The 11,307-nt window shown below is 41.5% G+C and overlaps 1 protein-coding gene across 6 annotated transcripts in view; it reads left to right on the top strand.

Annotated features, from left to right (window-relative positions):
- The first annotated feature begins 165 nt into the window (after positions 1-165).
- Positions 166-11,307, top strand: part of TOP3A (DNA topoisomerase III alpha) — a 56,628-nt gene continuing 45,486 nt past the window's right edge. For 3 of the 6 annotated variants that reach the window (XM_037019509.2, XM_037019507.2, XM_037019503.2), the window contains exon 1: positions 215-574. In XM_037019509.2, the coding sequence (XP_036875404.2) occupies positions 395-574 (180 nt within the window). In that variant the 5' untranslated portion in view covers positions 215-394. Of the gene's footprint in view, positions 575-11,307 lie in introns of all 6 variants that reach the window. The other 3 variants (XM_037019505.2, XM_037019506.2, XM_037019508.2) reach the window with 3 other exon arrangements.

Below are 11,307 nucleotides of genomic sequence, written 5' to 3'. Positions count from 1 at the left end.
CCGCAGAGCGGCCTCGCCCAAGGACGAAAGGTTCAGCCAACCATTGTCAGGAAGGAAAGGAAGTGGAGCGGCGGAATGGGAACGTACTAGGACGAGGTGTGCGGGGAGCGCGGGGTAGTCTGGGAGTTGTAGTTCGAGAACCTGTGTGCCTGATCTCCGGCGGATGTGGCCCGAGAAGGCGGGCGGAAGTGGGCTGCCAACGTGCGGGATTCCGGGCAGAGGTGCGGCGGTGAGCGGAAGGTGCAACGACAGCAGCACTGAAGCCCGGCGGGCTGGTGAGGGGTGACCTGGAGGCAAGCGGCGGCGCTGGCGGCTCCCGGAGGCTCTCGTTCCCTTCGGGTGGGCGCCGGGTGGGCCTCACCTCTGGCTCCCCCAGCATGCGCGGGGCCTAGGAATGATCTTTCCAATAGCCTACTCTGTGCTTGGCTGGCTGCAGCGGCCCGGAGGCAGGACCTTGTCCCGCGCCGCCATGGAGGTGGCCTTCCGAGGCATGCGGAAAATCCTCTGTGTGGCCGAAAAAAACGACGCGGCCAAGGGGATCGCCGACTTGCTGTCCAACGGTCGCATGACGCGGGTAAGGCAGGCGCATTTCCTTTCAGCTGTGCTGGGTGAGGGAGGCCCACCGAACAGGACAGCGCAGTGGGCGCCAGGAGTAGAGACAAAAGCAACTTCTCCCACCTCTGGGTACTCCCCGACTCGCCTGGGCCGTTGCAATGACAATGTGGCTTCTCTTCGGACTGATAGGCATTTGAAAGTATAGTTAAGATGCTTGACGCATTTGTTTGAAAATTGGCTTTTCCTGGCCCACAGTAGTGGTTCCCAGATTTGTCCAGTTCTAGGAACCAGCTGGGACACTGGGTATTCTGTGGCTCTGGGGTGAGATCAGGGAAGTCTTTATGTTAACGTTATTTCTGCATGATTTTGAAACTCAGGTAGGTTGGGAACCACCAACCAAACTCCTTTATCTTGGCATTCAAGCCCTGCCTAAGCATTCCCAGCTAACCTGGCCCTCCCCATCTCTACCATACTCCCAGGCTCTGCAGCCCCGCAGACTTTCCAACTTGTAAATGGTAAATGCATTCTGACTGGGTAATACTGGGGATTAGAGGGGACGTCAGCTCTATTCCTGCTCCTACAAACTAATGCCTGGAGACAGACAAGTAAGGGATAAGAATGTGTACTAGACACACTGGAGGGACAAAGGCAGAGAAAGGTAACAGGTTTTGTAAGGTGACACAGAAGCCTTAAGATCTGTTTTCTCAAATATTAGTGGATCCTGAAATGTTTTACTGGAGAACATTTCTGGAGTATGGGACTGAAGTTTCCTGCTCTTCTTTCTTTAAAGATGGCAAGGTCCTTAGAGCACTGTTGCTAGCATTTGGATAGTGGGAACAGTATCTGAGGTTGTGTGGTGCTGACAACTTCACCTCTTTCCAGTAGCGGAGGTCCCAGTGACCAGCCCCATCATTTGCCTACTTCCAGGGCTCTTGGCCTCCTGAGAATGGCCCATCTACACTTAACTTCTTTATCGTTCAGGGCTCTGTTTAAACATATCTTCCTCAAGGAAATCTTTTCCTCATGTTCCTCTCCCATGATATGGCTGTCATGGCACCCTGTTCTTCTTGGAAGGCACCTACCAATCATTTAAATAATGCATTGTGCAGTTATTCATTCGGTGCCCCTCACTTGTTCTTGGACTCCAAGGGAAGGGCCTATGTCTACTTTGTTTGTTGCTGTATTCCTGGTGCCTGATACAGAGTCTGGAATACAGAACACACTCAAATATTTGTTGGATGAATGTTTGAGCTGAGTCTTGAAAGTTTTACCAAGCATTGAAAACAGTGTGTACAAAGAAAAACCCAATGGATTCAGACAGCTTGGCATGTTCAAAAACTGAGAAGTTAAGAGTGTGGGATGGTGGGAGGAAGAGCCAGTGAGTTAAGCAAGAACGGCAGTTGAACGTAAATCCATGAGAGTATTAGCCATGTATTTTCTGGGCACATGTTAAAAACCATATAAAACCATTCTATCATGATGTGAAAATTCATTAGCATTTAGTACATTCACGGTGTTGTGCAACCATCACCTCTATCTAGTTCCAGATTTTTACCACCCCAAAAGGAAACCCTAGAGCCATTAAGCACTCACTTCTCCACCCCCTCCTGCTCCCAGCCCCTGGCATCCACTAATCTGCTTTCTGCCCCATGGATTTGTCTATTCTGGCTATTGCATATAAATAAAATCATACAATACATGGCCCTTTGTGTCAGACTCCTTTTACTTGGCATGATTTTTTTTTTCCTAATCCATGTTGTAGCCTGTGTTAATACATCATTCATTTTAGTGGCTGAATAATCATTGTATGGATGGACCACATTTTGTTTATCCACTGATGAGTTGGTGAATATCTGGGTTGATTCCACCTTTTGGCTATTGGAAATATGCTGCTATAAACAGTAAGGTACAAATTTTTCTTTGAATGCCTGTTTTTAGTTCTTTTGGGTAAATTCTAGGAGTGGAATTGGTGGATCATAAGTTTACTCTATGTTTAACTTTTTGAGGCGTGGCTAAACTTTTCCACAGTGGCTGAAACATTTTACATTCACCAGCAATGTTCCACTTTCTTTACATCCTTACCAATGCTTGTTATTTTTCATTTTTTTTATTATCTCCATCCTAGTGGGTATGAAGTGTCTCACTGTGCAGTTCGATTTGAATTTCCAAATGACACTGAGCATCTTTATATGTGCTTTTTGGCCATTTGTATGTCTCTGAAGAAATGTCTGTCAGTGTCTTTTGTTTATTTTTAGATCATGTTGTCTTTTTGTTACTGGTTTGTACGAATTCTTTATATATTCTGGATATTAGACCTTTATTAGAGAAATCATTTGCAAATATTTTCTTCCATCCTAAAGTCTGTCTTTTCACCTTCTTCATAGTGTTCTTTGATACACAAGAGGTTTTAATTTTCATTAGGTACAATTTATCTGTTTATCTATTTTTCTTCTGTTGATTATGCATTAGTGTCATACCTAAGAAACCATTGCCATATCTGAGGTCTTGAAGATTTGCCCCGTGTTTATTTGTAAGAGTTTTTTTTTTGTATCATTAATCTACAGTTACATGAGGAACATTATGTTTACTAGACTCCCTCCATACCCAAGTCACCCCGACAAATCCCATTGCAGTCACTGTCCATCAGCATAGTAAGATGCTGTAGAGTCGCTGCTTGTCTTCTCTGTGTTGCACAGCCCTCCCCATGCCCCCCACACACATTATACATGCTAATCGTAATGCCCCCCCGCCCCCGCTTATCCCTCCCTCCCCACCCATCCTCCTCCCCAGTACCTTTCCCTTTGGTAACTGTTAGTCCATTATTGGGTTCTGTGAGTCTGCTGCTGTTTTGTTCCTTCAGTTTTCCTTTGTTCTTATACTCCACATATGAGTGAAATCATTTGGTACTTGTCTTTCTCCGCCTGGCTTATTTCACTGAGCATAATACCCTCTAGCTCCATCCATGTTGTTGCAAATGGTAGGATCTGTTTTCTTCTTATGGCTGAGTAATATTCCATTGTGTATATGTGCCACATATACTTTATCCATTCATCTACTGATGGACACTTAGGTTGCTTCCATTTCTTCGCTATTGTAAATAGTGCTGTGATAAACATAGGGTTTCTTTTTCAAACTGGGTTGCTGCATTCTTAGGGTAAATTTCTAGAAGTGGAATTCCTGGGTCAAATGGTATTTCTATTTTGAGCTTTTTGAGGAACCTCCATACTGCTTTCCACAATGGTTGAACTAATTTACATTCCCACCAGCAGTGTAGGAGGGTTCCCCTTTCTCCACAACCTCGCCAACATTTGTTGTTGTTTGTCTTTTGGATGGTGGCGATCCTTACTGGTGTGAGGTGATATCTCATTGTTGTTTTAATTTGCATTTCTCTGATGACTAGCGATGTGGAGCATCTTTTCATGTATCTGTTGGCCATCTGAATTTCTTCTTTGGAGAACTGTCTATTCAGCTCCTCTGCCCATTTTTTAATTGGAATATTTGCTTTTTGTTTGTTGAGGTGTGTGAGCTCTTCATTTATTTTGGATGTCAACCCGTTATTGGATTTGTCATTTATGAATATATTCTCCCATACTGTAGGATGCCTTTTTGTTCTATTGGTGGTGTCCTTTGCTGTACAGAAGCTTTTTAGTTTGATGTAGTCCCACGTGCTTACTTTTGCTTTTGTTTCCCTTGCCCGGGAAGATATGTTCGTGAAGAAGTTGCTCATGTTTATGTCCAAGAGATGTTTACCTATATTTTTTTCTAAGAGTTTTATGGTTTTATGACTTACATTCAGGTCTTTGATCCATTTTGAATTTACTTTTGTGTATGGGGTTAGACAATGATCCAGTTTCATTTTCTTACATGTAGCTGTCCAGTTTTGCCAACACCAGCTGTTGAAGAGGCTATCATTTCCCCATTGTATATCCATGGCTCCTTTATCGTATATTAATTGACCATATATGTTTGAGTTAATGTCTGGAGTCTCTATTCTATTCCACTGGTCTGTGGCTTTGTTCTTGTGCCACTACCAAATTGTCTTGATTACTATGGCTTTATAGTAGAGCTTGAAGTTGGGAAGCAAGATACCCTCCCCCACACACATTTTTCTTCCTTCTCAGGATTGCTTTGGGTATTCGGGGTCTTTGGTGGTTCCATATGAATTTTAGAACTATGTGTTCCAGTTTGTTGAAGAATGCTGTTGGTATTTTGATAGGCATTGCTTTGAAACTGTAGATTGCTTTAAGCAGGATGGCTATTTTGACAGTATTAATTCTTCCTAGCCAACAGCATGGGATGAGTTACCATTTGTTAGTGTCCTCTTTAATTTCTCTTCAGAGTGTCTTGTAGTTTTTAGGGTATAGTCTTTCACTTCCTTGATTAGGTTTATTCCCAGGTATTTTATTCTTTTTGATGCAATTGTGAATGGTATTCTTTTCCTGATTTCTCTTTCTGCTAGTTCATTGTTAGTGTATAGGAAAGCAACAGATTTCTGGGTGTTAATTTTGTATCCTGCAACTTTGCTGAATTCAGATATTAGTTCTAGTAGTTTTGGAGTGGAATCTTAGGGTTTTTTATGTACAATATCATGTCATCTGCAAATAGTGACAGTTTAACTTCTTCTTTACCTATCTGGATTCCTTGTATTTCTTTGTTTTGTCTAATTGCCGTGACTAGGACCTCCAGTACTATGTTGAGTAACAGTGGGGAGAGTGGGTATCCCTGTCTTGTTCCTGATCTTAGAGTAAAAGCTTTCAGCTTCTTGCTGTTAAGTATGATGTTGGCTGTGGGTTTGTTATATATGGCCTTTATTATGTTTATGTATTTGCCCTGTATACCCGTTTTGTTGAGAGGTTTTATCGTGACTGGATGTTGAATTTTGTCAAACGCTTTTTCAGCATCTATGGAGATGATCATGTAGTTTTTGTCCTTCTTTTTGTTGAAGTGGTGGATTTTGTTGTTCCATCCTTGCATCCCTGAGATGAATCCCACTTGATCATGGTGCATGATCCTCTTGATGTATTTTTGAATTCAGTTTGCTAATATTTTGTTGAGTATTATTACATCTATCTTCATCAGGGATATTGGTCTGTAATTTTTTTTTTTGGTGGGGTCTTTGCCTGGTTTGGTATTAGGGTGATGCTGGCTTCATAGAATGAGTTTGGAAGTATCCCCTCCTCTTCTATTTTTTGGAAAAGTTTAAGGAGAATGGGTATTATGTCTTCTCTAAATGTCTGATAAAATTCCGCGGTAAATCCATCTGGTCCTGGGCGATTTGCTCTTTGGTAGTTTCTTGATTACCGCTTCAATTTCGTTGCTGGTAATTGGTCTGTTTAGATTTTCTGTTTCTTCCTGGGTCTTTCTTGGAAGATTGTATTTTTCTAGGAAGTTGTCCGTTTCTTCCAGATTTTCCAGCTTGTTAGCATATAGATTCTCATAGTATTCTCTAATGATTCTTTGTATTTCTGTGGGGTCCGTCATGATTTTTGCTTTCTCGTTTCTGATTCTGTTGATGTGTGTAGATTCTCTTTTTCTCTTAAGTCTGGCTAGGGGCTTATCTATTTTGTTTGTTTTCTCAAAGAACGAACTCTTGGTTTCATTGATTTTTTTTCTATTGTTTTATTCTCAGTTTTATTTATTTCTTTGATCCTTATTATGTCCCTCCCTCTGCTGACTTGAGGCCTCATTTGTTCTTTTTCCAAATTCAGTAATTGTGACTTTAGACTATTCATTTGGGATTGTTCTTCCTTCTTTAAATAGGCCTGGGTTTGCTATATACTTTCCTCTTAGAACTACTTTCGCTGCGTCCTACAGAAGTTGGGGCTTTGTACTGTTGTTGTCATTTGTCTCCATATATTGCTTGATCTCTATTTTAATTTGGTCATTGATCCAGTGATTATTTAGGAGCATGTTGTTAAGCCTCAATGTGTTTGTGAGCCTTTTTGCTTTCTTTATACAATTTATTTCTAGTTTTATACCTTTGTGGTCTGAGAAGTTGGTTGGTAGAATTTTGATCCTTTTGAATTTACTGAGGCTCTTTTTGTGCCCTAATATGTGATCTATTCTGGAAAATGTTCTACATGCACTTGAGAAGAATGTGTATCCTGCTGCTTTTGGGTGTAGAGTTCTGTAGATGTCTATTCGGTCCATCTTTTCTAGTGTGTTGTTCAGTCCCTGTGTGTCCTTATTTTCTGTCTGGTGGATCTGTCCTTTGGAGTGAGTGCTTTTGAAGTCTCCTAAAATGAATGCATTGCATTCTATTTCCTGCTTTAATTCTGTTAGTATTTGTTTCACATATATCGGTGCTCCTGTATTGGGTGCATATATATTTATAATGGTTATATCCACTTGTTAGACTGAACCCTTTATCATTATGTAATGTCCTTCTTTATCTCTTGTTACTTTGTTTTGAAGTCTATATTGTCTGATACAAGTACTGCAGCACCTGCTTTTTTCTCTCTATTATTTGTGTGAAGTATCTTTTTCCATCCCTTCACTTTTAGTCTGTGTGTCTTTGGGTTTGAGGTGAGTCTCTTGTAAGCACCATATAGATGGGTCTTGCTTTTTTGTTCATTCTGTTACTCTGTGTCTTTTGATTGGTGTATTCAGTCATTTACATTAAGGGTGATTATTGAAAGATTTGTACTTATTGCCATTGCAGGCTTTGGATTTGTGGTTACCAAAGGTTCAAGGGTAGCTTCTTTCCTATCTAACCGTGTAACTTAACTCGCTTATTAAGCTATTATAAACACAGTCTGATGATTCTTTATTTCTCTCCCTTCTTATTCTTCCTCCTCCATTCTTTATATGTTAGGTGTTTTATTCTGTGCTCTTTTGTGTTTCCGTGGACTGCTTTTGTGAGTAATTGATTTTATTTTTTGCCTTGAGTTAGTATTTGGTTGGTCTGCTTTCTTTGCTGTGATTTTATTTTCTCTGGTGACATCTGTTTAGCCTTAGGAGTGCTTCCATCTACAGCATTCCCTTTACATACCCATACAGGTGGTTTGTGGGAGGCAAATTCCCTCAACTTTTGCTTATCTGGAAATTGTTTAGTCCCTCCTTCAAATTTAAATGATAATCTTGCTGGATACAGTATTCTTGGTTCACGGCCCTTCTGTTTCATTGCATTAAATGTATCATGCCATTCTCTTCTGGCCTGTAAGGTTTCTGTTGAGAAGTCTAATAATAGCCTGGTGGGTTTTCCTTTGTAGGTGACCTTTTTTCTCTCTTTGGCTGCCTTTAATACTCTGTCCTTTTCCTTGAACTTTGCCATTTTAGTTATTATGTGTCTTGATGTTGTTCTCCTTGGGTCTCTTGTGTTGGGAGATCTATGGGATTCCATGGTCTCAGAGACTATTTCTTCCCCCAGTTTCGGTAAGTTTTCAGCAATTATTTCTTCAAAGATACTTTCTATTCCTTTTTCTCTCTTCTTCTTCTTCTGGTACCCCTATAATGCGAGTATTGTTCCATTTGGATTGGTCACACAGTTCTGTTAGTATTCTTTCATTCCTGGAGATCCTTTTATCTCTCTCTGCCTCAGCTTCACTGTTCCTGTTCTCTGATTTCTGTTATATTAATGGTCTCTTGCACCTCATCCAGTCTCCTTCCAGAGATTGTTTTATTTCTGTATTCTCCCTCCTAAATTGATCCTGTAGCGCTTGCATATTTCTCTGCAAGTCTGTCAGCATGGTTATGACCTTTATTTTGAATTCGTTTTCAGGAAGATTGGTTAAATGTATCTCCCCATGCTCCTTCTCAGGTGTTGTCTGAGTGATTCTGGACTGGATCAGATTCTTCTGCCTTTTCATGGTGATAGAAGTGATCACCAGCAGGTGGCATGTGTGTCAGCTGGGAGAACAAAGTCCCTTCCTGCTTGCTGGTTGCCTTGCCCTCCTCCGCTGCCTGTGCTGGTTACCTGCACACAGAGAGCAGCTTCCGGTTTTATTTCCTGGGCCTCTGCTGGCGGGGCATCCGTCGGGGCAGCCCAGTGCCCCATGGGGAGGAGCAGTCGCGCCAGGTGTGCTCTCCTGCGAGAACGGCAACCCTTGGCGCCCTGTCCTGGCTTCCTCTGTTTGTGCGCTCCGGCGGGGCCTCTGAGTCTGGCCTGGGTGGCTGCGGAAGAGGCTCTGCGTGGTTGCTGTGGGTGCAGCCACTCTCAGGCTGCTCCCCTGCTATGGCGGCGCCGCACTGGAGGACAGGAGGCTGTTTATCTCTGTGAGGAGCTTCAGAGCTGCTCTGCCTCCCAGGGATCTGGAGGGCCCGGAGTTCCCCAGGATTCCCAGCTGCTGGGCTGAGTGTGCCGGTCACTTCTGTCCAGCTGTGAAGCTCCTGTCCTTTAAGACTTTGAAAAAGCACTCACTTTTCTTTTGTCCCAGGGGCGCCGGCTGCAGGAGCTCGCTGCTTTTACTGTCCCGTTTCCCTAGTATCCAGCACACCGTGCACTGTGTGTCTGCGCTCCCAGTGTGGATGACTAGGGCTGGTATTTAGCAGTCCTGGCTTCCCTCTCCCTCCCTGCTCCGACTCCTTTCCTCCCCTGGGGGACAGGGGTGGGGGGGCGCACTCGGGTCCCGCCAGGCCGCAGGTTGTATCTTACCCCCTTCTCGAGGTGCTGAGTTCTCGCAGATGTATCTGTAGCCTGGCTGTTGTACTGTATCTCTTTTAGGAATCTCTCTTTTAGGAGTAGTTATATTTGTTGTATTTTCAAAAATATATATGGTTTTGGGAGGAGATTTCCTCTGCCCTACTCACACTGACATCCTGGGTCCTCCCTCCTCTTCTAAGAGTTTTATAGTTTTACGTCTTACATTTAGGTCCTTGATCATTTTGTGTTAATTTTCCTATATGGTGTGAGGTAAGGATCCAACTTCATTCTCTTGCACGTAGTTACTAAGTTTTTCTAGCATCATTTGTTGAAAATGTTGCCCTTTTCCCATTGGATGGTCTTGGCACCCTTGTTAAAAATCAGTTGATCATAGATGTTTGGGTTTATTTCTGGACTCTCAAGTCTGCTCCATTGTTCTCTGTGTCTGCCCATACATTGGCACCATACTGTTTTGATTTTATTTGGTTGTACATTTTGATTGGGCACTGTGAGTCCTCCAACCTTGTTCTTCTTTTTCAAAATCGTTTTGGCTATTTGGAGCCCCTTGCAATTTTGTATGAATTTTGGGATCAGCTTCTCCATTTCTGCAAAAAATACTATTGGGATTTTGATAAGAATTGCATGACTTTATAAATCGCTCTGGGGAATATCACCATCTTAAAAATACTAAGTCTTCCAGTCTGTGAACACAGGCTGTCTTTCTGTGTATTTATAAATTCTTTAATTTCAGCAATGTGTTGCAGTTTTCAGTGTCCTTTTGAATGCTAAATGAAATTGTTTTCTTAATCGTTCAGGTAGTTCATTGTTACTGATTTTTGTATGTTTGCATCCTGCAACTTTGCTGAATTTGTTTCTTAGCATTGACAGTTTTTTGTTGCTTCTTTAGAATTTGTCTATAAGATCATGTTTTTTATGAATGGAGATAGTTTTACTTCTTCCTTCCCTATTTAGATTTCTTTTTCTTGACTAATTGCTCTAGCTACAACTTTTGGTAATCTTGGATAGCAGTGGTGAAAACCTTGTCTTGTTCCTGATCTTAGAGGAAAATCTTGCAGTATTTCACCATCAAGTGTGATGTTAAGTGTGTTTTTTGAAATGTCTTCTATCATGAAGTGTTACATTTTTATGGAATGCTTTTTCTGCATCAGTTGAGATGCTCATTGTAGATTTTAAGTAGGGATGTGCTGGAGTCATATTTATGTTGATAAAGTCACTGGCAATAGGAGATTTGAAGAGTAAAAGGGTAAGGAGATGTGGAAGTTCTCTATGTGAGGGATAGGAGGTCTGAACTTGAGAGAACCCAGGGATGGTTTGGGTGGGTGCAGAGGGAATGGAGAGGAAGGGAATGATAGAAGCAATCACTTTGAAAGGTAAACTTTCACCATGCTTTTGCATATTTTGGTCCTTCTTTCTAGAATGATGGTTTCCTTTTCTCCTAATGAACCCTGTATCTTTTTTGTGTGTGTGTGTATGATTTTTATTTTGTTATATTGTACTTTATCCTAACCAAAGTCCGCCATTGAAACAAATACAATTTAAATCAAATGGTGCACCATACTCACCTAAATAAATAAATAAATATAAAAATCTGACTGGCAACTAGTTTTTAAATGAAATGCATTTACACAGCTAGAGATGGCCATCTAATTAAGAAGCATTTTAGAATATCTTTTTTGTTGATTTCCAAGTAAAAACATCAATAATAAATGTAAGCTGACTCAGGGAGAACAGGGAAAAGGGGATTTAGTTTCACTGTTTACTAGTAGCTACTCTCGCTTTTTTTTTTCATTCTTTATGATTTTAGGGAGTAATTCTCAAATTTTGGTGCCTGCTAAAACAACAGGTTTTTGACCCTACCCCAGAGATTCTGATTCAGTTGGTCTGGGACAAGGCCTGAGAATTTGCATTTCTAATAAGTTCTCTGGTGATGCTGATGTGCTGGGGGGAGGACCATACTCTTAGAACCACTACTTTAGGATTTTCCTTAGGAGTTTTATTTGCTTATTTAATCAGTTGAACTGCCAGTTATAAGTTTTTAAAAATATCAGTCTGGGATGAGAAGAAGGGGATTTCCTGAGCTTTACAAGTAATACAAGTTCCCTTCATCAATTTAATTTTTTTAAATTAAGGTATGATTGATATACACTCTT

The sequence above is a fragment of the Manis javanica genome, chromosome 4, assembly GCF_040802235.1.
Source record: "Manis javanica isolate MJ-LG chromosome 4, MJ_LKY, whole genome shotgun sequence".
Lineage (NCBI taxonomy): Eukaryota > Metazoa > Chordata > Mammalia > Pholidota > Manidae > Manis > Manis javanica.
The sequence above is the reverse complement of the archived record's forward strand: the minus strand, read 5'-3'. Positions and strand labels throughout refer to the sequence as shown.